Source organism: Pinus tabuliformis, chromosome 9 (genome assembly GCF_031772625.1).
Source record: "Pinus tabuliformis cultivar Carrire ecotype Pingquan chromosome 9, CPIR1, whole genome shotgun sequence".
NCBI classification, from domain to species: Eukaryota; Viridiplantae; Streptophyta; class Pinopsida; order Pinales; family Pinaceae; genus Pinus; species Pinus tabuliformis.
Window position 1 is genome coordinate 986,039,993 of NC_142307.1, and position 27,922 is coordinate 986,067,914.

General features: G+C 38.4%; 1 protein-coding gene and 1 pseudogene across 8 annotated transcripts; one reads left to right on the forward strand and one right to left on the reverse strand.

Annotated features, from left to right (window-relative positions):
• Window positions 1–349: 349 nt before the first annotated feature.
• LOC149152036 (uncharacterized) lies at window positions 350–3,890 on the forward strand (annotated as a pseudogene).
• A 387-nt stretch (window positions 3,891–4,277) lies between these two features.
• On the reverse strand, window positions 4,278–8,534 carry LOC149152037 (uncharacterized). 8 transcript variants are annotated; one of them, XM_089446145.1, is made up of 4 exons: window positions 8,288–8,534; window positions 7,097–8,175; window positions 6,856–6,971; window positions 4,278–4,794 (listed from the first exon to the last, which is right to left on the reverse strand). In XM_089446145.1, exons 2-4 carry the CDS (start codon window positions 7,970–7,972, stop codon window positions 4,617–4,619), a joined length of 1,170 nt encoding a protein of 389 aa, XP_089302271.1. In that variant the 5' UTR covers window positions 7,973–8,175; window positions 8,288–8,534; the 3' UTR covers window positions 4,278–4,616. The 8 variants fall into 8 exon arrangements, 6 of the variants coding, with proteins under 6 accessions (XP_089302271.1, XP_089302270.1, XP_089302272.1 ...); XR_016263813.1 differs by adding an exon at window positions 6,480–6,612 and having other exon boundaries at window positions 4,691–4,794; window positions 7,097–8,531; XR_016263814.1 differs by adding an exon at window positions 6,476–6,612 and having other exon boundaries at window positions 4,691–4,794; window positions 7,097–8,531.
• Window positions 8,535–27,922: the final 19,388 nt, after the last annotated feature.

The window sequence follows — 27,922 nt, forward strand, 5'->3', positions numbered from 1 at the left end:
TTTTCTGCATCTTTCTATTTATATAGATTGTTTGAAATGTCTCCTGCACCAGAGGTTCCAATCTCCAAAGCTGTCCAAAAACAGTAGCTGCCACAAGAGATCCCCATGTTAGGGGTTAGTATCTTGAAATTAAGTGAAAATTTATGTCTTAAGATTAAGTAAAAAATTGTGTCTTAAGACTTGCATAAAATCCTGTGTGATTCCAGAACAGAATTAAAAATGTTATACCTGAGAGGTTTGTAATAGCATTAGATATTGCCAGGGCTGTACATACTCCTTTACCACCACCTGACATGTCTTCACCCAGCAACAACTTTGAAAATCTTTCTTTCATCATTTCAACTTCTGCAAACATAAAGCAGTAGAGTCATTAAGGCAAACAAGTTTACTTGCCTGAAATTAGACATACCATCAGGCCAAACAATATGCAGTTACTCATTTGTCACCAAAAATTCAGTGCCTCTGGTTGGTATAGAAAATGGTCAAAATAAAGGGACAGTAGTTCATGGTTAAGCGGTCAAAGCAACCAGACAGCTAAAATTCCACACAAGGCATATCAATACTATCTAAATACACCTCAAAGTGACAAACTTGAAAACGTATTGTCCATCCCAAGGGACTTGATGAGCAAAGGTGAAGAGTTAATATTTACCAACCAAATAAAAATATAAAATGAGCCAATCTTTGACGAAAAACTGACCACACAGCATCCGGAGTAAAGACATAATTAAAACTTAGAGCAAATCTATGAGACACGTCATAGGGGAAAAGTATACAACAGAACCAGAGGCACAGACAAACTGCATAAGATCAGTTTCATTGAAATATATGCATATAGAGCATACGCAAAATACCCTGCGAATAGTTCCAGTGCAAGATAGCCATATGAAATGGTGACAAAATGAATTGTGAGGGATTTCAGGGCAGAGGATGCATATAGATCTCGGATAAATTGCATTACAAACAGTTATAGAAAAAATTATTTGCATAGCTAAGGGTATGCATACTAAGTTTCCTTTATAGCCACTCTGTCTTCTGCAAATTTTACTGTTCCAGTTTATATGAATATAAAAGACGTTTTGGTTCTGGTAGATTCAAGATATTTGACTGTGATTAATATGCTTGACATTATACATTTTCGAAAATCTTCCCTTCATGGGTTAACATGATATACAAATTGAGGCTTGAAATTGTGTGAGACTGGAGAATGCATTGCACTCATGCAAATCTTCCTTGATGGATTTTGTGATGACAGGTACTGGGACATGCACATTTCCACAAAGGTATATACTAAGGAACCGCATTCCTCCTATTATATGTTCTTGTTTCTGTTCTGCATCCATGTTTGAGCCCTGTAGCATCTTCATGATGCTTGCCTCCAATTGAAAAGATATGAAATGTGGATACACTCGAGTGATTGTAGCCACATCATGTATCCGTCAGTTGTCCAAAAAAGCCAAATTGTTCTAGAGTCACATGCCTTGATAGAGTTGCTTTGAGCCTGCTGGCAATGATTTTAGAAATCATTTTGTAGATTGTGTTACATAATGATATGAGTCGAAAGTCAAAAAAGGTAGAGGGCTTCTCAGTATTTGGGATGAGTGCTACGAACATAACATTGGTCACCCCTGATATTTTGCATTTTGACCTAGATTCCTCTACCAATTCTATGAGCTCCCTTAACATAATGTCTTGAAAATGTAAGAAGAGCTCCGTCAAGCAACCACTTGGTCATGGACTCTTCTCCTTTGTCATCGATTTCAGAGTGCCCAACACCTCCTATTCAGTTATTGTCCTCTCCAAGTGTGCATTCTCCTCTGCATTTACCATGGAAAAAAATAAATCTATAAACTCTTTCTGGCAATAAAAACAAAGTCCTTCTCTGGCCTTACATAAACTACTAAAATAGTGGATCGCTTCCCCTTAATATCATTTTGTGAAGAAGGTATGCTACCTTCTTTGTCTTTGATGGGCAATATGACATTTTGTTTTTTTTCATGTGAGAAACAAATGCATGCGTCATCTATGATTAAAAATTTTGTCTCATCCTTTGTCAATGAAAAACACAATTGCCTAATCTGGATTCCTAAGGTGATCGATATCTCAGATGATAAAATGAGAAATATATTTTACTTTTCAGTCCATGAATATATGTTAAGCACTTAAACACTTGAGCCCTGAGTAATAGTCAATCCATGAATATATGTTAAGCACTTAAACACTTGAGCCCTGAGTAATAGTCAATCCTGGGGCACATATCATGAGTAGGGTACATGCCCTGTGTGTCCAACTGATGTGGCCAATGGTTAATGTCCCCATATGTTGTCATTTGTCAATTATTTTCAAACTATCAATAGTTGGATCTTAATGCACTATGTATGATCTATGGTGTATTCTTGCACATTTTATGTGTTATAATTCTTTGTTTTATTTCTATTATTTGCACACGTACACACATCATCGGAAATAAATCGCTACGATACTCCCAGACACTTTTCCCCATTCTAAGCATGCCTGACTTTGTGGGAATCAAACTTGGGACTTCAACAGTCTGTTGGAGTACTAATAATGTCCTGGCAATACTGGCACCAACCCATTGAACTATATATAGAGAGAGAGAGAGGGAGAGTGACCTTCAATGGAATTCTTTTCTTTGATATGCTTTGCACTATTGCAGATAGATTATAGTTGGTGGTTCAGAACCCATTTGCTTTCAAATATAATTTCCCGTTGGTGCAATATTTGATTACAGAGCTAGTTGGATCAAGATGAATCCAAGCCTGTCACTGGATGAGAAATGGTGGTTACAATTTCAGCCTGACTTTCAAGGGAAGATCAATTTTGGTTGTGACTCTTTGTACAATAGGAAATTGAGCATCACTGAAGCTCAATTACCTGCATGTACAGACTCAGATTTGAGTAATTGTTCCAATGGACAAACATGTGGACAAAGCAAAAATGATACATGCTGCCCACGGGAAGTAAATGAGGAAAACTCTGCCTTTAACAAAGTCAAGAAAGTGAATGGAAGTAAAGATCATACAGCTTCAGCTGTTGATGGTTGTCAAGATCAGGCATGGACAATGGATAAGTTGATGGATGGTACTGGGCTTGAAGGTTCCATAAACCACTATCTGAACTGTACAAATGCAAAATCTTATGAGAAGGGTGGAATTAGGTGGTGTAGAGCTGATCAAAGGGAGCTTGCAAAATTGTGATCTGGCACGGGAGTGCACCTTTTAAAAGCAGTGACAAATTTAAAGAGATGGACATGTCTAAATCCAAAGATGCAGTTTTTTCAACTTCTGTTGGCAGGTTCAAATCTCCATATCAAGAAGAGAAGGGCTTGAACTCCTTGTTACTTTATGGCCATTCACCCTCAACTTCAGAAGCCACCGAATCAGAAGTTGCCCATAAATCATCCGTAAAATATACTTGATAAGCAGGGGCATTTTTGTCTTTGTAATTCTTGTTCTTTGCAAAAGCTAATATGTATATTTACAAAAAATCTCTTTCACAGAACGTGAACAACAGTCCATGATAAATTGGCAAACTATATTGGCACATCCATTCAATGTCCACTTTTTTAAATATTCTGGGTTGCCATACAATTTTCAGTTCCTTTTGAGTCTTAGAGAGTTTATAAACATGCAATACATGGAGAACCCTGCATTAAAGATATAGTGATAACCATAACATGAAGGTGTCATTGACAAAGGCTTCTTGCTAATAAATCTGGGTATTGGTAATTTATTCTTATTTTCTTGGTGGGTCAAGCTAGTCATTGTTGTTTGGCAGATACAATCGCAGGTTAACCAGCTCCGATGGAGAAACAGAATATCTGGAAGCTGATTATACCAGGAAGTCAGACTTATTGGATGCTCTTCGACATTCACAGACTCGGGCTAGAGAAGCTGAGAAAACATCATATAACAGTTTTCTGAATTAAATTTCATTAATTCATTTAGAAATTGATTATACAGATATTTCATGTCTGCAGAATATCTTCCTAAAAACATATAGAACACATAAGAAGACTCTATTAAATCTATGAGAAAAATGGATTGTCAACATGATGAGGAAGAAATGGCATTGTTGTCTAAAAACTGTATGCATATTTGTTGCACGGACAAGATTCATTTGTGATTTCAGAAATGGAATTATTTACATGCCGAACATGCAAGAGATGGTTGCAGAACTATTTCAAGCCAAATGTTTAGCCATAAAATACCAAAGTTCATATATGTATACTACAAGGAAAAGAGAATGCCCAACCAATTTACTGATTACATTCACAGTCATACAAAACTCTGTAATTCCATGATTTGCATAAATAGATCTTGACAGAACGAGAACAAAACAAAAGAGTTTGGTCCAGAGCTAAAATGCTCAACTTCCGTAATAATCTGAAGATCTTGAAGTCGACAGGGACAAGTCACTCTAGACATGGAGATGTGTTTGGAAAGATATAACTAAACATATATACAATGAAAGTATTTGTTGGCTTCTAAACATATGTACAATAAAAGCATTCTATTATGTAGAGATGTGTTTGAGCATGTGCAGCTAATCATATATGCATGATGGGCCATAGCATCGGCAACACCAGTGAGTGTTTATTGTGGTGCCATATTTGCCTTATTTTTTTTAACAACTTGATGGCTGGGCGCAAACGGTAAAGTGGCATTGATTGTTGTGGCAGGATCCTTGTCTGCATATCTTGAAGCGTAAGTTTTTGTTGTTGAATTTCTTCGCAACACTCGTACAACCTTCGTAGGTAGCATGTATTCATGCCTGTTGTCGTCCAAAAAGGAAACATTGTAAGTGACAATGAATATGTTTGACGATTTTGTTTGAATATTCGAAATAAATTAACGATTCCAAACGTTTATAAAATCATATGAAACTAAATGTAATAGCAAGCAAGTATATGTGAAACTTTGTTATGTGAAATTAATTTTTGCCAAGAACAATATATGAAGGTTTCAGCTTCTCCGTGCAGGATGTTTTGGTAATGTTGAAGCTATTGAGTTAAGTATAGACTCGGAAGGATGGCTGAAGAACATTCTGGGGATGTTATCCTCTAGGATATCAGTTGAAGCTGTGAAAATAAAAAAGCGAAAATAAAAAATGTATCAGAAAGGATTATGAATATATATCTTACTCATGCTTGTAGGCTTACCACTCATGCATCTAATGTTTACGCAAGAAGACACCATTCAAGAACTAATGTAGTAGGCAAGAGAATTGAAATCAGTGAAACTCTAAGTTCATGTGTTGATATTGAAACTACTTAAAATCGTTTCAACTTAAACCCTATGTAACTCTCTTACTCTGCATATGTGTGAAAGTGAATCCTCTCTTAATACCTCCAACCCTTGGAGGAATTTCTCCAATGCTCACCATTGTTTCTTTCCACTGTGCATGCCGATGAGAGTTCAAGTGTGTTTTCTTCCCTGCTTAGCATATGCCCTCCTATCTTCTCTACCCTCTTCAACTTGTTTCGTTCCTTCCCCAACAAATCAACCATCTTCCTTTTTCCTAGGCCCATGCAGGTCAAACGCCTTGGACAACACAGCCCATGTTGTGTTCAATATTTTTGTCCCTTTGTTTCTTATAGTTGAAGTTTAAAGAACACTTGGGCGTATCCTCTTCTTTTCAGTTGAATTTATTGCAGAGTCTACCCATTTAAAACCACTCAAGCCAACCAGGACTGTTATTTAAAACAACCCCTTCCTCAAGCAATCTCCCTCAAGCACTAGAATCTGTGTCCCTTTCTCTCAACCCTTCTATTAATTACAATTTATTTGTGATAAGGAATATTAGCAAGGAGATGTCACAGCCTCAATGTTTAATATTATCCAGATTATCAATTACTTTCTCAGGACATTAATTTTATCCATCTTACGGTGAAATATAATTTTTACCTATTTGAAAACTGGCATGCAATATGGCTTAACATACTTGCATGTTTGGTCTCTACTTTGCAAGTCTTCCCTCAGGTTTGCTGCACTGTAAACCTACAGAAACTTCTAAGATTTTACTCCTCTGGAAATACACCAGCCTTCCATAGCTAGATGAAATTCTACATTAACAAACTCTTTATAATGCCACTTTTTTCCTACACTACAAGATAGTTACACCATTACTAATTACCTGATGAGAAGAACCTGGACATTTAATTTATGCAGTTTAAGTTCTACTAATCAAACATTACATCCAACTTTTAGCTTCCACCTACAAGCATTGCTAAGCTATAGATTTCTTGAAATGCCAACCAGAATAGATACTTTTGTGGGTATAGCTCACTTTTGGCTAAACATCCCTCGATATGGAAAAAAAGGATCCTGGTTAGCAACAGTTTAATGAAAATGTATACATATTACTAAAGTGGTGATCTGAAGAAGAAGACTGCACCATTTCAGAAAATAGAAATGACACCAGAATCATGTGAATATAGAAGGCATTTTCTTACGCACAATGTTCTTCAAATAGTCTGTGTCAAAAACACAACAGCCGAATCCAGGCAGGAAGCAGAAACGGCCAATCTGCAGTCACACCAGCTGGGAGACCAATTTGCCACCGAGAGAATTCCAGTGGAGCACTTGAGTACTTTTAGTGGGCATAATCAACACATTAAAAACCATATCTGCCTCTTTCAAGGTGTTCTGTCACTTTCTAAAAATATACTTAATACAAGAATCTGATCAGCCTAAGACTTTTCCCAAAGAATTTCATGTAAAATAAAAGGGAAAAAAGGTTAAGAAAAAAAAAGGTACCAACACATTTCTATAATCCTCGAATATTTACTACTTTCGAATAGAAGTAAAACTGAACTGAACAAAAGAAACATACCTCGTCGAAGTTGGGCACAATAGGCTGCCTTGTTTAATTACTTTTCCCACACGGATTGAAACAAGTGGAACGCACAGGCAACGAGCAAGCATCCCAAGCTCTCGTGCCTTGAAATGCTGCAACATCATGTTAAAGTACATTAAACTACATACAATTTGAGTATTTTTTTAGAACTAATAAAATTCTAATAGGACTTCTTCTGAACCTAATCGTAACTGAATAGGGGGGAAATGGCTCTTGCCTGACTAAGCTGAGCTAGAAGACGATCATCAGCACCGGAGCAGGAAACATTAAGTTGTAACATTGGCCTCAGCCTCTCATCTGCACGGCATGCCCCCATTACTTGTAAATCTAAAGCTTGAAGCCACTGCAACATTCCATTTTCCCTTTCAGTTTGTTGAAGCAACAAATCCCCATCTCCTGTGCCCTGCAACACTTCAGTGAGCCTTCGTGCAATACTAATATGATGCCCTCTTTCATTACTAGGCTGCACCTCGGCGCCACCATTCCCACCATCATGCCCGCTGCCAAGTTCTAATCTGGGCTCCGCGGGCATTCTGCATTCTACAACAGAGGAAGTAACAGTGCAGCTACTGAATCCTCCATCTGGTAACCTTGATTCTGCATTTCCTAGAGGCGGAAAGAAGGAACGAGACGTCGTAGCGACATGAACCACTGAGGCTCCAACTGCCGATGGTTCGTGCAGCGGGGAAGCCGGGACTTGCAGAGCAACGGCCGTGGCTTTACCCAATAAGCGGCCTCCCCGCACATAATTAGCACTGCAAGCTGACGAACCAGACAAATCAATGAGAGACGTCAAATGTGTAACACTCCTGGAAGGAATGCAATCCACGACAGAGCAATTCCGTTCGTCCAAAACACTTGTGGTGCAGGAAACAGAAACATTGACAGCGTGGGGATGAATTTGCGGCAGGCCGCTGCAAGAACTTTCTGAAATCTGGCCGATCTTGAAAATTGTCTGTTCGTTTGTAATTTCCACGCTATTTCCCCTTCGGCTTGCCTCTGAACCTTGCGACTCAGAGGACGAACCCTCCGACTGCCTGGATTCTGCATCCTCTTTCTTTAAACAGGCCATTTCATTTTTCCGATTGTGCATCTTGGTGAATTTCCTCAGCTTCGAACTGTCCAAAGCGGGTTCAAGGAAATATATAGCACGATCTCTGACCAAAATAACTTACCCGGCAAGAAACCCCACAGGCTTTCAGCAGTACCCGGAACACAACAAACGAAGATACTCAAACCCGATCGTTTACACGAAACCTCGAAACTCCGATAAAAGGATTAACCACGAACTCAATGCTGCAAACACCAGTAATTCCCATTACAATCAATTTCCATAGCATAAATTAACGCCGATTCCACCAGTTCTAAAGATACAAGCCAGAGAACCCAGATTTCAACGAAATTCTACCTTTCCCGGGAAAATTTGTAAGCCGCGTCCACAGAAAAGGGATCCGAAGCCGATCTTTCCACGAAGAGCATTTCACGGCCGAAGAACTTCAAGGCAAGCTATCTTTCAGCGAAGACGGTTACCTACATTCTCGCAAAGAAAGGGCGGCTGCTGGGTGAAAAATGCAAGGGTAATTGATCAGTCTACAACCCGGATATCAAGCACAATCACCTGGCGGTACATCATTTATGGTGGAGCATAAGGCCACGTGTCAGCACGGGAGACAAAGGAACGACGAAAGAGTCTGTTCCAAAGGAAGGCCTATCGGCCTAAAAATTTTTGTAAATCTAAATTATAATAAGTAAATTTTAAAAATATTATTTAAAATATTTTTCTATTAAATTTTTTAAAATCAATTTTATTAAATTTTAATTATTTTTAATCTAAACAAATTTGTTACTTCCGTAATGATATCCATGTTAAATGGCTAATATTTATACTAAAGACAAATTGCTATCCACAACAACAATTATATACCATTTAAATTAAAATACACTTTCAATTTTTTTGATTTGAAATTACAAAAACATACACTCACAAATAAATAATAATAATAATAATAAAACTTTGCCGCATGACAAATTGCATTTCAGTATCCCAAACGGATTTTCCATGGATGCTCATCAACACTGAATTAATGTAATCAGTTTATGTTAATAATAAAAAATAAAAATTATTTTTACCATAACAACATTATTTGAAGTTAATAAATAAATTTTATTTTAACATAACAACATTATTTTAAGTTTCGATGGTAGTTTAGTGTACATGGTGATATTTTTGGAAAGGTATATACAGTGAAAATGAGATATACACGACTGAATGCAGAGAACTAACAGCGGATTAAACATCGTTGGTTTCCTCATTCAATGTTAAGTTGCGGCTTCCTTCGAATGTGAGGGCCGAACCACTGTTGCCATTTTGTTCGTCAAATTCCAACTTTGCTGGCCGCTCTTTCGAATGGGAGGGGTTTTATAAGGGAAGAGAATAGGAAACCGCCCTGTGCTCACTGGGTGTCCTGAGTTGCAAAAGGAATTTATATATAAAATAGATTTATTCACTAATAAAATTATTTCAAAAAATAATGGAATTTTTTTGGTTTAAAATGTATTATAAAATGTATAAATAGATTTAGCGCCTTAAAAATTGGGAGGCATTTAAATTTTATAGATTAAATAATTTTAAATTCAAAATTTTAAAAGTTTCTATCTGATTTTGATTAAATTAAATCTTTATGCTCGTCATTATAAATCTTGATGCTAATTTTAAGCATTCATATCCATGCTTCAACCTTGTAGAAGTAAATGGATCACAAAAGAGATCAATTTATTTATCTAGTTGTTTTTAGTGTGATTTTTTGGAAGTTTTTTCTAGTGGATTTTTCCGGTCTAATTTTTCTAAAATCCCGCAGGAATTTATTGAATTTTTCTAAAATCCCATGGGAATTTATTGAAATCACAAGCTCGATGGGTAACCCCTATACCATCAAAGTGCCCTAGGGTTTTTGAAAGTGCCGTAGTCAAAAAACTAATTTAAATAACACAAATCAAGATTTGAACTCAAATTTTTTGACACGGAAAATCCAAAAATCACACTAAAAATGAATTATTTATTGCATAAAACAAATTTCACCCTAAAGAAAAAGTTTTTATTTTAAGAGACTTAATTATTTTTGTTTAAAAAGTTTCTTCATAAACACAAAAGAGACTTAATTATTTTTGTTTAAAAAGTTTCTTCATAAACACAAAAGTTAGTTCTTATCGATATTCTTCGTGCTTCACACAACAGTTAGTTCTTTTAAACTCTTCATGCTTTAGCTTTTTGTGCTGGCAGGAGTCGCTTCTGGCCCGCTGCATTTATAAATTAAAGTAGATATTTATGACATTGAAAAGAAAAGGAGATTGCAGGGAAGGTCGCTTTTTTTTCGAGTTCACTCATCCTTTAATGATGGAGACAATATCTTGGTGTGCCATTTGTTTATCTTTATTTTTTAAATCTTCCCCTTTCATTAGTCATTTTCTTTTTCCCTCCCCATTGCAGCGAATTTAATATCTTTGAAAGTTGGTGACCTCCGCTCTTGGAATACAAAACGAAATAATAGGAAATTCCGCACCCCATATAAGTCTCATGAATAAAGCAAGTGTAGAAACTTGCAGATCCATTATGCTTTTTAGGTGCGACTATTTCTGTGTTTGGTTAAGTGTGATATGTTTAAAGTCATTATGATTTTGCGTGTAGCATGTTTTTGTTGCTGATTAAATTAGTATAATCATATAATTAAAAATAGCTGGTATAGTTTAATTGGTATTATTTCTAATTTGTTTAATTAATGGTGCAATTTACTATATATTAACCACCGTGTACTGGTTATGTAGACATGTATAGGGATAATGAGAAAATTAATGAGATAAAATGTCAATTTAATTTTAATATTGAAATATCTATATATTGAAATATCTATAATATTTTAGTATAGTTCATTATGAAACTATGGTTTTTTATGGTTTAGTGTGATGGATCACGGTTGACTATATTTGATGTTAGTTATTTGTAGTTGATTGTGTGTAACTGTGATTGTGATTGACTTTGGTCAATCATGGTTTGGTATAATTGAATTTGGTTGAATATGTTGAATGATCATTGGCCATGGTTTATTACGATTGACCATGGTTGATTGACTATGCTTTGCCATAGTTGACTATGGTTAAGCATGTTTAGTTACGTTTGACCATGTTTGACATAGCTGACTTTAGTTAGCCATGGTTGCTTGTGTGTGGCTATTGTACATTATGATTGCTTTCAGACAACCACGATCATTTATGGTTGAATTTAGCAAACCATGGTTGAGTATGTTGAGCCATCATTGGCCATGGTTGATTTTGGTGACGATGTTTGAATATGGTTGATTTTGGTTGACCATGGTGAGCATGTTGACTATGGTCCACTATGGATGACAATGATTAACCATGTTTTACCATGATTATCTTTGGTTAACCATTGTCGTCTATGGTTGACTTTCATTTTACTATGGTTGAGCATAGTTGACCATTCTTAACTTTGCTTGACCATAACTGTCCATTGTTAACTTTGGTTAAGTTTGGTTTACTATGCTTAACTTATGGTTAAAATTGATTTATGTTTGGTCTATTATAGTTATTCCTGCTTGACTTTGGTTGACTATGAGCTCATTGTAAGGTTAAAAATGTTCAACCATTTTTCACTATGGTTGACTTAGGTTGACTATCATTCAATACTGGGTGACCATGGTTGGAAATAGTTAACATGGTCGATTATGGTTGACTATACTGATTATGTTAAACCATTATTTACTATGTTAATACAATCTACATCATAATTGAATTATGTTGAATTACTACATTCATCAATAATTGCATCACGATGTGATGTCCATCAAGGGTTATGTCACATTACAATGTTCTTGTACACTGTGTAATGTCACATCGCTATGTTCCTCAATGCTAACATCACATTATGACGTTCATAAATGGTTATGTCTCCTTATGACATTCCTCAAGGGTTTATTTCAATGCAATGTTCCTGAATGATCATTATTATTGGTGTAATATTCATCTTGGTTGGCTCATATGAAATTGTTATGTTTCTCATTAGTATTGATGCACACATATTTATTAAGGGTTATGTCACGTTTTTGATGTTCCTTAATGGTTCTGTCACACTTCACCTTAGTAGACTTATGTCAAATTGTAATGTATTTGAAGGGTTATGTCACATTGTGATGGTCATGAAAGGATATGTTGGATCATTATGTTTGTCAATGGAAATCTCACAATTAGATGTTCCTCTAGGGTTAGGTTATTGTGATAGCCCCAGTCATTTCCTAACTATTATAAATATTGTAAATATTTTTTCATAAAAAAAAGATATATGGGCTGAGTCAAGGGATACAAATTCTAGAGTTAAGTGGGGAAAATTGCTTGGGATTGCTTTTAATTTGTTATGATAGCCAAGAGGTTGTTAGGTGTGCATTTTCAATGGGTTGGAATTATTCCATTAAGAGGAGTTGTACGACAAGATAAGGTCCATGCTCTCTGAAGAAAACCGCAAGCAAGAAGAGGGCACAAAATTAATGCAAGGATGACAATGTTGTTGAGTTGTGAAGGACAAAGCACGCAAGAGGAAGTGGGTCTTTGGTTGGATGTAACGACCAATAAACAAGGATACTTTGAAGAGGAAGAGGTGGAATCACCCCACAAGCTATGTGATTCTTCCAAAACAGATAAAACACGACATTGGGGAGGTGATTGGACAAGTAGCAAAAATGTGCATCGAAAGAAACAAAAAGCACAAATAGAGAGATGGGAGAAAATAATTAGAAGAGAATGGAGGAGGGTCAACTCATTGTGATCTATAAGGTGAAGAACAAAGAATGCAGACGATCTAGAGGAAGTTATAGAGAACAATGGTGGAAGCAGGAGGCAAGTCATGTATTACTTCAGTGAAAGGAAACAAGGAAAATACTCAAATTAAGCATGATGGGCTGCAAGTTTTCCTCTCAAATGAGGGATAGTGCTCTATGGATTCCCCATTGTGCAGGATGGTGTAGATGGCTTTCTTTGGATTCCCTTGATGGCTGGTGTGGAGATTTGTTGCCTTGGATTCCCGATAAGGAGAAATTTTGAGGTCTCCTCTACTTGTTTCTTGGTTTTCTACAGCGAGTTATGGATTCCCTTAATTGGGTGGAACCACTATGTTTATATGATTGAGGGTGGAGGTTTAGCCTCTAGATTCCCTTACTTTATTTGAGGGTGGAGGTTTAGTGTCTATATCCTCTTTCTTGATTTCAAAGTGGAGGTTCAGCCTCTGGATTCCCTTTTCATGAACTGAGGGTGGATGTAAAGTATTTGGTTTCCCTTGCTTCATTTGGGGTGGAGACCTATATCTCTGAATTCCCATTTAACATTAGGGGTGGAGGTGGAGAACCTCTAGATTCTCTGGTTTAGCATCATCGTTAAGAGATACTGGCCTCTTGATTTGTTGGAGGGTGGAGGTGGTGGATCTCTAGAGTCCTCGTTGAAGATTGACTGCAATGAACTAAACTAATGGGTGGAGGTAGTTGGTCGTCTGGAGTCCCTATTTTAGCGTGTAGATTTGGTTTGTCCCTTGATCAATCCATCTCAGACTTTGGAATCTAGCTTGGGGGTGACAATTGCAAGAAGGATTTGGCTACAACTCGTCTATGGTTGGGTAGATAGTCGAAGTCCCAAATTCAGTTGCCAAGCTCATAATATAAGACAAGTGTCTTTGTAATTAACATGTGCAAGTACCTCTTGTGTTTATCTTGTTGTACAAATATGTATGCTTTGAATACATAAGATGTGACTTAATGAGCAAATGGATTGTTTATGTTCAGATGGATTTCAAAATGGTATTACTGGAATAATGGATAACTTATGATTATGAATGCTTGCACTAGAGCTTTGCATGAGATAGATGGTTGTACAAGACACTTGCATATTTATGTTTTACCCTAAAAAGCTTAGTTGTATAGTAATGCTTATTTACGCTTAATAGAAATCTATTGTTGCATGTTGGTCATCATGTAGCTAAGGGGATCATAACATCAACGGGGATTATTCTCCTTGGAATAATAATGTGTTGAATGGTTCCTAGAATTCTTTCTAAGCAAGAGGCTAAGTTTGTAATTGTCAAGGGTGTGACTATGGGGGACAAGCAAGTCTCTATTAACTCATATGATGGGATAATCAATAACAACCAACCATTGATCCGTAATTCTTAAATTATAAGATAGAAGAGATAGCAGTATGTTCATACATTTACATGCAATGATTCATGTACATAATTATATGTGTATAGCGATTCATGGCCATGGTCGAGTCTCAAAAAGCTCAGGAGGGTTAACTACAAGGGGGTTTCTTATCTATTGTCTATGCATAATTGTATGCATGGTTGTAAAGGTTGAGGGCTTATGCATATGTGTTATGGATTGGGTCGCGTCATTGTATAGTGGGGTATTACGTGACTACTATGAACAGGTCAACAACTATGGTAACACTTCCATGTGGCAGTGATAAGGCTAGTTAGAATAGCCATGTGGGCACCACATGGGGAACATGTGGGCACCATTGGAAGCTTGGTGATATGGCACTAAATGGGTGACGAATCTTTGGATGGCCGTATATTTGGATCAACGTAAAATTTATATTGTCAGAATCATCTTGATGAGATGAACGTGATGGTATCATCTGTCTTGAGTTTCTCAACGGTAAAAGAAAGCAAAAAATTTGGACCCCATTTCCATAACTGGACCTTGGGAATTGGGTCAACATAGTAATTGCCTCCTTCTACCATTAGTCAGTGCTAGCGATAGTAGGGGGTATGCTACAAAGTGGTATAGAGCTTCCAAGTTCAACACTTGGACTGAATGGGATTTATCGCAAAAATAACCAAGTGAAGGTTCAACACTTGATGTTTCAAGAACCAATGAGGCCTTAAAGCCTCGTGATAAGCCTTATGAACCTGTTACACAAAATATTGTCACCATGACTATTTGCAGTCAGTATGGGTCTATCATCATTCATATTGTCCTCCTAAGCAAGTCTCAAACCTCAGCTCTTCATGTCAAGCTTTGAAAATGAGAGAAAGACCTTAAAAATCAATGAAGCTCTGGTTCCGCACTTTCTCTCACTGTTGCCTGCGGTCCCGCACCCCCTGTACATGTTACCTGCGCACCTGCCCACTCTGTCTCTAATGGAGTGGGTGCGGACCCCTGTGAAAGTCAAAAAGGCGCAAGTTTATTCTTAAAAACTCACTTTGGGTTAATTCTAGATGATTCTAGAAGGAATCTTGATGTGGATGGTTCGCTCCTAGGTGGTTCATGCATCCCAAAAGTGAAGGAGCTAATCCCTTGATGAGAGGAGCTTATCCCTTTGAAGGAGGGCTTTATCCCTTTGAAGGAGGACCTAGTAACTTCCCTCCATTGCACTATAAATTAAGGCATTGGGCTGGTTGCTAGAGACGTTAGAAGTTGAACATTTTTTAGGGTAAATGTTGTTGGAATTGAGACTTCCTAGTTAAGCTTGAGAGGACAGATCACATACCTTTTGGCTTCATTAGGAAGAGAGTGAAACTTATCAAAGTAGAGGAGACTTCTTGATGGACTGTGGGAGGAGCTTGTACAACATCAAGGCACAGGTTTTAAAGTTCTTCTTTAATTTAAATAGATACAATCAGATTCATTTTTCTCAGCAAATTGTCTTCTGTGATTTGTTTCATGAATTCCTTGATCATCATGATAAGTATGCTTTATTATATTGGCTTTTCAGGTGCTATTTAATTTGTGTGCTTGTTTGTGTTTGCAGATTCTCTACAAGGGAGCTCATTTGGATCAACGGAGCGAGGCTTCCACAAACTTGCATTGGACCCAAGGTAGGCCTAAAACACTTGTTTGCCTTTATTTATAAATTGCATGTTTAGAGAAAGATAGAAGTTGATTGGTTTGTTTGTCGCTAGATATCATTAGATACTAGGGAGGTCGGTCTTGTCCGCAAGAACGACTCATTCCGTGTGACAAAATGGCGACTCCACTGGGGACTTGATTTTTTGATTTAATTTTACTTTGACTTGAGAAACTGTGTTTTTGTTTCTGTTTTTTGCTTTATGTGTGTGGGATTGGGTAGGTTTAGTTAATCTTCAATTTTTTTTGTTTTTCATACTTTTGGGAGAGAACCGCACCCTCTGCTTGTAACACAGTGCGGACCTATTCGAACTTTTGCTTTACACATAGAGCGGTACCGCACCTATGTGGATCAGGCCTGCGGACCCTGTCAAAATTTTGACAAACTTAAGATTTTCTCTTTCAGTCAGCTTAGGATTTGTTTAGGTGCTTTTATCCTCTGCCCAGATCTGCACGTGACTTGTCAGGAACTTTTCTTAGGTTAATTCCGTTGGCATTAGGGTTTTAGGTGAAATTCCTAGAAGTTTTGGTTGTCGGGCTTGATTTTCATTTCGATCTTGTAGTAGCTCAAAGCTTAGAAGCCTTCGAAGCCTCAAATCACCTTGGTTTTTACTGGCCTTCTTATGAGTCTGACCGTTTGCAAAATCTGCCTTTGTTGAGGAATCCATCTTGTTTTTTCTCTTTGCGAAACTTCGAAAGGACTTGTGATTAAAAGTTTTGGATTTCATTTTTAGAAAAGAAAACAAAAATTGGTTGTTTTTTGACTGATTTGTGATTATGGACAAATTAGTCCTTAGTTTGCTTATAGCTAAGTAAAACATCATTGAAAAGAAATATTGTAAGCTTTTACTTCAAATAGTTTTTAGAATTTATAGATCTCAAGATTAGATTTTTCCATAGTTTTGAGTGTTTTATAAAAAATAATAAAAAATCTCTTTTGAAAAAGTTTGTTTTTGTAGTATTTGAGTGTTTGAAAGAAAAGGGAAATTTTTGTGAGCATAACTAGTTGTCTCGTTTTTTAGTGTATTGGAAAAGACAAAAAGCTCTTCTTTTGATTTGTTTGTTAAGAAAAGATTTGTTTTTACAAGCATTTGCATTCTCAACTCTTTCCTAGCTAGAAATTCATTGAAGGGAAAAGATTGCTTATCATCTTAAGTGCATTTTTTAGTGATTTGGAGTCGAGTCTTCATACCATAAGTTTCATCTCCGCACCTTTTGACTTAAGGAAAAACCAATAAAAATAATGCTTAAAGTAAAATCTATCTAGTAATCTTTTTATTTCTAGGGCTCTATATCACCAACATAGCTTAGGCTAGTATCTTGGAGTAGGGAGTAATTAACTCTCCAAGATAGTAAAACAAACAAGTAGTTGTATCTTGCGGTAGGAGATAAAATCCAATTGTTACATCTATGCTCTGGGAAAGCTCCTCTTAAAGGAGAAGCACGAGATCATATCTGAACTAGTGTGGGAATCAATCCTTCCTCATTGGGAACGATAGAAGATATTCACGTATTAAAAATGGTAAACCTCAGATTAACCATTGTCGAGGAGCCTGGGGTCACTTGTTGGTAAACCTTGGATTATGTCAAGGAGCCTTCAAGGGGATTGAGCTTGTTACTCTGCCCTTGCGTGCGTATTGGATCGTAGACTGTTCCCCCAGGTATATTTGTTTCCGTTGGTAACCATAGTGACCATATTCTATAGGATTCTTTCCTAAGGTGACGGTGGAGGGAAGATCCCACTGTACCTGGAGCAGACGTCGGCTATCTAATCACTTGGATTTTCTAGGGGGTTCTCTTCATTCAAGACGGTTTAGTGGAGAAACTTGTGCCAGTCTATTCATTAAGAAGGTTGCTGGGGTAACTGTTCCAACCGCCATTTCTGTATTGAACTCTGCAACGTTGGATTTCATCACCAACTAGTGTTTTCAGTACGGAAAGTTACTGTTTGTGTGTGGTTTGATCTCCTAGATTCTTTAGGCGTGTGATTCAAAATTGTTTGGTTCTTTAGAGGCTTTAGGTGGTTTTCATTGAGATTTTTCTTTGTTTGCATGTGAAGTAGTTAAAATATTTAATCGTGGCTGAATTACCGAGGAAGTCCCATAGACTTCGGGGCCAACCTCCTGAGTTTTCACCGAGCCAGCCTGAAGGGTTATGAGCCCTTGTAACTCCTAGAGACAGTAGAGTTGGGTCACCTAAAGAAGGAGAGTCTTCATTGGTTGTACATCTTAATTATCAAGCTCTAGTAATAGATTATAATCCGCAATCTATTTCATTTTCCGAAATTACTGGTAGTTTTTCATCTACTAGTGATTTAGGTGAGGAACCTGAAATATCTGAACCTAAAACTGAATTTGCTGCTACTCCAACATCAGGATTTTCCTCTCCAACTTCTAGTGGTCCTGGTTCACCCAGGGTAGAAAGAGTAATTACCCAAAATCTTCCTTCTGGACTTATAGCTATTGAAGAACTTGCTACTCCGGAAGAAGGTATCCCTGTCCCTAAAAATCAACCAACTATAGAACTTAGGGAGTGTGAATCAATCTTTTACAGTCCACCTAGGAGCAACACTTGGTATCTTTCATTGATCAATTTTTTGGAAAACCTGGGACTAAGTTTTTCACCACCTCGCATTCCTTTTCACCCAACACCTAGGGGTTATTATCCTCCGTTAAATATGTCAAGACAGTCGTCCATGTTTTCTCAATCTCCAGAAACCTTTTTATATGGCGGTCCTTCTGTTCCCTCTGGGTATCAATCACTTACTGGTACTTTTTTGGGAGCATCTCCTCAACCTATTGAACAAGGGTTATTAATTGGAAATAATGGAACTAAGCAGTTGAGTGTAGAAGATATTCTTATGATGTCAGGTACTATTCCTAATCCTCAACCTCAAGGTGGCCAATTACCACCTGGGGGGTAGCCTCAAAGTCCTCAAGTATTTCCCGGGGGGCAACCTCAAGGACAGTACATACCTACGGGACAGTACGTTCCTCAAGGTCAACCCCAGACTCAGTATGTACCTCAAGGTCAACCCCAGTATCAATATGTACCTCAAGGTCAACCCCAGTATCAGTACGTGCCTCAAGGTTATCAACCTCAAGGTCAGTACCCAACCCAAGGTTTCCAACCACCTTCCGGTCAATCATTTGTCCAAGGAGCTGGAAATGTACCTTTGAATTATCAACCCTACCCTCAACCCGGTTATGGTCCTCAATATTCTCAACCTGTTATGGGTCCGTACCCCGGAATGAATTTAGTGTGGGATCCATCTCAATCTCAACAGATCTTGCAACCGAATGTGCAGTTGTCATCTCAATCTGGACAACCCTTGGTTTCTGGTTCACCCCAGCAACCTGTCCAGTCTACTATTCAAACTTCTGCACCTTCTGTAGTTTCTCAGCCTGGGCCTAGTATGCCTCGTACTCCGCCTCAAACGACTGCTGCAACTGCTGCAACATCTGTTCAATCTACCCCACCTACTTCTGGAGTATCGACAGCTCCGGTTTCTACTGTTCCTGTATCAACTCCTCAGACATCTTTACCTTAGTCTGGATCCACAATTCAGACTTCGGTTCAAATGCCTATAGGACAACATGGTCCAAGTACGGTTGTCACAAGTCAACATCAATTTACTTATCAATCGTACCAGGGACAGTACCAATTCGGTCCTGCTGTGCAGTAGCCAGTCTATCAGTATCAACCGTACCCTGGATATACATATCAGCAACCTCAACAACCCTAGTATGGTCCGGTTAATCCTGGTTTTCCAGGAGGATATAATATCCCAAATGCAATTCCAATTCCTAGTTATCCTGGATATCCTCCTCTTGGGGCTGGTCTCATGACCCAGGGTTTCAGGGACCCTAATCGTCAGTTACCATTTATTGCAACTTTGGACTTACCTGACTTCGTGCCTTACGAATGATCCAATTAACTATCTTCCGTTTTGGCCGCCAATGCCGAATAAGTTGCTTAGTGATATTCCTAAGTTTGAAGGCAAATCAGGAGAGGACCCGTCAAACCATGTGATGACTTATCACCTCTGGTGTGCATCTAACTCCATTTCAGATGATTCAATCTGTTTATGGCTTTTTCAACGCACTCTAATTGGTCTTGCGGCCAAGTGGTACATTGAGTTACCGCCAGCCACTTTTTATAACTTTAGTCAGTTAGCTACTTCGTTTTTAACTCATTTTCAGTTGCTAGTCAGATATGACAATGGCACGAAATTATTAACTTCATTAAAACAATCAACGTCCACTTACATTTCAGATCACATTCATGAATGGAGACGTCGAAGGTGTTTAGTGAAGGTTTTTATTTCGGATCAGATCTTAGCTGAATGGTTTGTAAAATCTTTATTACTGAAGATCACTGAGGATGTAGCTAAGGCAGGAGTCCTTACTGAAGAGCAAGTAATTGCTCAAGCTTAGTACCTTGACTTAGTTTATACGCAGTTAGGTACGTTACACGAGAAAATCCCCGATCTTCCTAAACAAAATCAAATAACTACAGCTCCTTCAGGGTCTCATGCCGCTGATGGTATGATTGGTATGGTTAATACCAAAAGTAAGAATAAATCTTCCAAGAATTCTTCTGCTATCATAACTTTGTTAGATTCCCCGACAAGGATTCTTCCGTGGAAATTTCCACCGATATTCATGTTGTAGAGTCATCTATAGCCAAATCAAAATCCGGCGGTAAAAAGAAAAGGAAGAAGAAAAATAAAACGGATAAAAATTCAAAAGAGAAACCAGAAAAAACGGAGTCAACTGATGAGAAACGCAAACCTCGTTATCCTTGTCTCATTTGTGACGAAGAGCATTTTACAAGAGACTGCCCTCATCGTGCAGAGGTTGCAAAAATCGTCAAAGGTTCCCAAGCGCCTGTTGTTTTGAAGGATCCTTTTCCTAGTCAAGACAGTAAGATGATAGGTTCTTCCTCAAATGCCTCTGAAGAACCCATTATGATGATGTCCCATGTTAGGATTGCGACTCGATCACATGATTATGGAAGTAAAAGTCCTGTTGATGGTAAGGAAGCAGAATCGTCTCATTCGAACCCATCAACTTCAACTCCCGGTTCCGATCCACTACAGATCGAGAAACCTAACCCAGACTTAGTAATCAAACCGCCCGCCAAGGGTATACTTCGAAAGTCAGCGTTCAATCCACATGCGAGAGCGGCTTAGAACTATAACATTGTTGAAGATTTGGCTATTTCACATTCAGCAATGTTGGCTTTGGAAGTGCTGCAATCATGTCCAACACAACGTAAATTGCTATTGTCGGCTATAGGAGCTGTTGACGTTTAGGACTCGAACCTTATAATTTTCGATCTAGAAAATAGTACACTGCGCTTACCTCATCAAATGGCTTTCCAGATCCCAATGTTAGTAAAAAACAGACCTTTTTATAGGACTGTGATTGATGAGGGAGCCTCAACATGTATTATGTCGATACAGTGTTGGAGATCGCTTGGTTCTCCTACGCTAAATCAATCCCCAACCATTCTAAAGGCCTTTGATGGCCGTGGGTTTCATCCTTTTGGCATTCTACAGGATTTACCTATAGGGGTTGAAGGCAAAACTGTTAATGTAGATGTGGAGGTGGTTGATGCCCCTCTAGATTGCAACCTTCTCTTGGGTCGTAGTTGGTCTTACGCTATGACAGTTGTCGTTTCATCGGTCTTTCGGCTTATAAATTTCCCTCATAATGGAAAGATCGTAACTATAGACCAGCTGACTTACTTTTCATCCAACCCAGCCTCTTCTGAAAGTATTCAGCATGTCGGCAAAACAACTATCCCGTATAAGGATGTTGGAGTAGGACTAGTTAAACATCCCGGTTTACTAGGAACTTTTCCTTTTCCTCCTATCAACGCATCGTCTTATACTGCAACCATTCATATGATTTCGTCAGACACTATTGTTTATGATGATCCTTGGATCGTACCTTCCGAATATGAGATGGATTCATTTGGTGATGTTATGCCTTTGAGTCCATATGAAATTGCGTATCAGGCCGTGCAGTCATTTTCCGACCCTTCTTCAACCAAAATTGACTTAATGAATGTGGTCCATGAGGAATCACTTTCAACATCAAACTCAGATTCAACAACGTTTTCCGAACTTGTTCACACTGATGAGAAAATTCGTGAAATCCTATGTGTCGATGATTTACCATGGGAAGATCTTCATCATAGATCTTCATTTTTACCTGAGATTGATCATTTTGAAAATGATTTTTCATCTATTTTTACGACTGAATATGTCAAGGAACCTTAGAATCCAATGAAAAATCCTGATTCTGAGTTAAATTTGGGAAACATTTCTCGAACTATTCCTATTTATATTTCGGTTAAGCTTGGAATTGTTGAAAACATTTATATAGGTGCCTCGTGTACAGAAAATGAAATTCAAACATATAAGGCCCTATTTCAAGAATTCCGCGACGTGTTTTCCTGGTCATATGAGGAAATGCCAGGAATTGACTCCGCAATTGTTGTTCATGAAATCAAAACTTACCCGAATGCTAAACTCGTCCGGCAACGTTTGCATCAGATCCACCCGCGAAAAGTTGTTGCCATTAAAGCAGAAGTTGAAAAATTACTCAAAGCAGGTTTCATTTATCCAATTCCGTTAACAGATTGGGTTTCGAATATTGTTCCTGTTAACAAAAAGCAAGGAACAATAAGAATATGTATCGACTATAGGGACATTAATCGAGCCTGTCCAAAAAACAATTATCGAACTCCCTATATCGATCAAATCATTGATGATTGTGCCGGCAGTGAAATATTCTCCTTCATGGATGGTTTTTCCGGATACAATCAAATAAATATTCTACCTGCTGATCAACCAAAAACTTTTTCCATTTGTCCATGGGGGACATTTTCTTATTGCAAATTACCTTTTGGGCTCAAGAACTTCGTGGCAAATTTTCAAAGAGCCATGTCTTACGCGTTTCATGACATCAAGCACATTGTGCAACCCTATCTCGATGATTTACCTGCTCATTCATTACATCGAGCTGATCATCTCATCCATTTACGAGCAATCTTTATGAGGTGTAGGCATTATCGAATTAGGTTAAATCCACACAAGTGTGTTTTCTGTATAGAAACGGGTCAGTTATTGGGGTTTGTTGTTTCGAAAGCCAGCATTCGGGTCGATCCCTCTAAGGTTGAAGCTATTGTCAAATTGCCTCCTCCTTCGAGTCTTCGCCAACTCCAAAGTTTGCAGGGGAAAGCAAACTTTTTACGTCGATTCATTCCTAACTACGCTGAGATCACAAAGGGTTTTACCCGGTTGTTGAAACAGAATACTCCATTCTTTTGGGATGAGATAGCTGATAAATATTTTGATGCACTAAAACACGCGTTGACCCATGCACCGTTATTGCATCCTCCCAACTACAACCAGGACTACTTCTTGTATCTCGCCACCTCCCATTCCACCGTCGGAATGGTGTTAGTTCAGGAAGATGAATTCGGTACTGAACATGTGATATATTACCTTAGTCGAACTTTAAATCCCACTTAGCTAAAATACTCACATGTGGAGAAATTGGCATTGGCAGCTGTTCAAGCTATCCAACGTTTTCGTCATTACATTTTACTACGTAAAACTACAGTAATTTCTGATTGCAACCCTATGATCTATATTTTGACCAAACAATTGCTAGGGGGCAAGTACTCCAAATGGATTGTAATCCTGTAGGAGTTCGACTTGGAATTTGAAAAATATAAGTCGAAGAAATCTTTAGTTTTTGCGGAGTTGATGTGTGACTTCCCGCGTGCTGACACGGAAACTGTGGCAGAGGAGCCCATTGCGAATGAATCCTTGTTTCTAATCAGCACTTTAGATCCATGGTATGGGGATATCATAGTTTATCTCCAGACCCAATCCTTTCGGCCAGAAATTTCAAGGTCAGAATGTCGAAAAATACGATTCCAATCCCAACAATTCAAAATTATTGGAGATACACTTTATCGTTGTGGGGCGGACTCTACTTTTCGACGTTGTTTAACTCATGAGGAAGCTGAAAGGGTTCTAAATGACTGTCACTCTGGAGCGTGTGGCAGTCATATGTCTGGGTTTTCCACAACCCAAAAGATATTGCGCGCTGGCTATTTCTGGCCGTCTTTGTTTAAAGATTGTATTAACACGGTCCAAAAATTCCACAACTACCAAATTTTTTATCGAAAGATGCGCGCTCCACCTGCTCCTCTCCACCCTATAATTTCCGTCGATCCTTTTGCGAAATGGGTATCGATTTTATTACATGTAACCCTCACTCTGCCAGGGGGCATGCATATATCATCCTTGCGGTAGATTATTTTACCAAGTGGGCCGAGGTGATGCCTACATTTGAGGCAGACGACAAAACTGCTATGATTTTCGTGTTCAATCAAATAATTGCTAGGTTTGGTGTTCCACAAGCGATTATCACTGATCATGGGCGTCATTTTCGAAACATTATGATGACTGAACTTACAGACCAACTTGGCTTGCGTCATGACAGTTCAACTCCATATTATCCACAGGCTAACGGTCTGGTTGAAGCCATCAACAAAATTCTAGTCATCATGATCCGACGAATCATTGGGATTCATAGGTCGAATTGGCATAACATGCTATTTTCAGTGCTTTGGGCGTATCGAACCTCAGTAAAAACGTCAACCAGGTTCACTCCTTTCCAACTAGTTTATGGTCTGGAAGTTGTGTTACCCATTGAATACGAAATCCCGTCATTACAAATGGCCATCGAATTACTTCCAGCCACTTTCGAAGAGGAAAAACGTTTGTTATACTTGGCTCAGCTAGATGAGAATCGACATGATGCTGCATTAGCAATCGAAACTCATGCCAAACGTATTAAATCTCAGTATGATCGAAATGTTACCCCTCGAAATTTTTCGGAAGGAGACCTAGCCTTATTGTACGATCAAGCAAATGATAAATTAGGCACTGGAAAATTCGTACCCATGTGGTATGGTCCTTATGTTGTTAAGCGAAAGCTGGCAAAAGGGGACTATGAATTGGTAGAATTTGACGGGATCTCTTTAGGTAAACCCAGAAATGGTCTTTACCTAAAGAGGTATTATGCTTAAATCTGGGTGTGGATATTTTTAGTTAGGTTTAGTTTTCTTTCTAGCTGGTGTGTTTTAGATTAAAAAGTGTGCTTAGCTTAGAGAGTGTTTTTGTCATTATTCCTGCTTATCTTGATTTTTCTCTTGATATTGCAGATGTCGATGCCTCTCCAAACATACATTGGTTTTGTTGATGGTGCTTGTCGTAATACACGGAACATTTCTTCCGCAGCTTGGGTTATCTATTCGCCCTCTGACGAGTTGGTATCTATGCATGGGGTAAGCCTCAGTCAAACAACGAATAACATTGCCGAGTATAGTGCAGTGATTGAATTATTATCTGAATCTATTTCATTTGGGATTCAGAGTTTGATAGTGAGGTTAGATTCTGAACTCGTTGTATTACAACTTAATAGAGTATATGCCATTAGAAATCCAGTGTTATTGAGATTATTTTTGACAGTTCGTCTCTTGGAACGTGAATTTGACTATATTGAATATCAGCATATTCCAAGATATTTAAATACATTAGCAGACGCAATTGCTTCTCGAATGTTAAGTAGACATTTGCAATAATCATACAAGTAAATTTAAAAACATTCCATAACATGTTTTGCAAGATAAGCCGGTAATAGTGATATAGTATAGCATAGAAGTGTGTCAAATATACATCGTCTTCGATCATAGGTTGTAAAACACCTTATGATCGGCAAAAATGATAGTACAAAAAGCAAAAAATGTCATATGTGTCTACGACAGGCGATCATCCTATTACTGGTGATGATCACGATAAGAAACCACTGTACAGGCCACCTTACAAAGGAACCTCCTAAAAGGTCCTGGGACCCCAATCACATAGCGCTGTAGCCTAAGAGGAATGTCATCTATGCTGGTCTCCGGAATGTCTACTGTCAAACGCTCTAGATGACTCTCCAATTCGGCCAAAGTCTCTGTGGATTCGCCCGGTGGGGCTGGTGCTGCTGCAGCTGGTTGTTTCCTCTCATAGGGCCGGAAAGTGGCTGGTCACCGTGGACCTACATCTGCATTTAAAACTTTTACTATCAATTTTGGGACGAGATAAAAACAAAAAAATTAAATTAGAAAACGTTGAAAATGATTTTACCTGAGTCATCCCATTGCTCTCCTGGTGGAAGAGCCATGTCTGGGTCACCACGAAAATCTACCCCGGCATAAGGAAAGTCCTGAATAGCAAAAAATTGGTTCAACAACCAATGAAAATACTCAGGGGTGAATCAAACGACTTCTGTCCCCTCTTCAGGATGACGGGCCATAACTGCAACCCATCGCATCAGTTTGGGCTCTCGGGGGAGTCCAGCTCCAACAGTGAGATGCTGTGGGACCAACATTGGGACCCTCTCCAGACCAAAGCTCACGACTAAAGCACCATATCCAAAGGTCTTCAGTTGTCCGTTCTTTGCTCTAGTCAGTTGGCCTTTTATATTAGCCAACACAGCATCGCACCAATTGAAGATGGTGCCTCGAAAGCAGTCTACTTCCATCCGCATTTGGGATCCAGTGGCTATATGTAGTGCTGCGCTTCCGCAGAGCTTGGTAACAGTAAACGCAATCACTTTGAGCTCAGGAAGGGTTATGGTTTTGATATCTATCCCTTTGTCTCTAGTCTGGTCGTTGCAAAACTCTAGCCGGAGGCTATCGACAGACTGGACACTTGGCCTAGTCCTGAATAGAGTCAAGTGTTCACCTCTCTTAGGCAAACCAATCAAAAGGTAAATGTCTGCCGGCTCCATTTCGAGCTGGTGACCACCAATGAAGAAGCATTGGTCCTGTATGCTCCACCTATCTACCAGCCACTGCAAAAAGTCCACCTAGGCCCTCATGCCAGGTATGGCACAGAATTTGTATAAGCCGCATGCCTTCAATGCATCAATCGAAGGTTTATGATTTATCGCTGCGAGATCTACATCCTCGTGCTCCCGTTCTCACCAATCAAGCATGATGTATACCCTACATTCAATAAAAAGGCGAATTAGAATATCTAAAAGCAAAATTTTTGGGTGAAATTTGAGAAATCTAGGTTTAAAAACCTTTGTTGCGGGGACCGCACTCTCTCTATTAGAGACAGTGCGTGGGTCCACAATTTGCCTTCACGGCAGGTGCAGACCCCTGACTTTTTTTCCTTTTACGAAAAAGTCGGGGTTTGCAGGTTACCTGTGCTATGCCTGCGGACCCCCACGCGTGGGTTTCTAACCTAAAAATCCCTTAAAAAATGAAATCAAAGCCTAAAAACAACTTTGAAACGGATGAAATGAAAGAGTAGGATGATGTAGATTACTTGGAGGAGATAGCGTTCGATTCCAACGGACGGATTTTCCGCAATCTTCACGGGAAGTTTCTGACCAAAAGCTCTCTTTTCTCACTCTGAAGTCAAACGGTAAAAATGAATTTACAAAAGCCCTTTTTATAAGTTTTTTGAATAAATGAGTTTTTAATTTGTTTATGTTTCACTTTAAAGAGGTAACTTTTGAAGCATTTTTATCCATTTTAAACAGGTATGAGTAATGTTTGAGTTTTTGTTCAGGATAACAGATTTTTCAAGTGAAATCGGTCATTTTTGACGAAAAAACATTAGAGTCACCTTTAAGCTCTTTTCTGACTCCTAAAACATGAAAAGATCGTCGAGTTTTTCTTTTTAAGCTCGTTAAAACGGAACTAAAAAGACGGTCCACTTACAGCCCTTTTCTGACCGTAAAAATATGAAAAGATTGCCGGGTTTTTGTCGTTTCAAATTCGATATTGGTTATAAAACGACGTGTCATTGATCGCTTTTTTACTTTTTTGGATCAGAGGCACTAATTATGAAAAGTACTCCTTGGTCGTAATGATCAAGCGGTTCTCTCAAGTATTATTTTATACTTTTTCGGGCTTGGGAGACACAAATTTACGAAAAAGGACAACCATGGAGTCTTCTTAAATTTTTTCAGACTCTCTAAAATTGAAAAACGCCGAGTTTCTCCTATACTGGACTCGTTAAAATTTAACAATAAAGGACCTGTTCAATTACA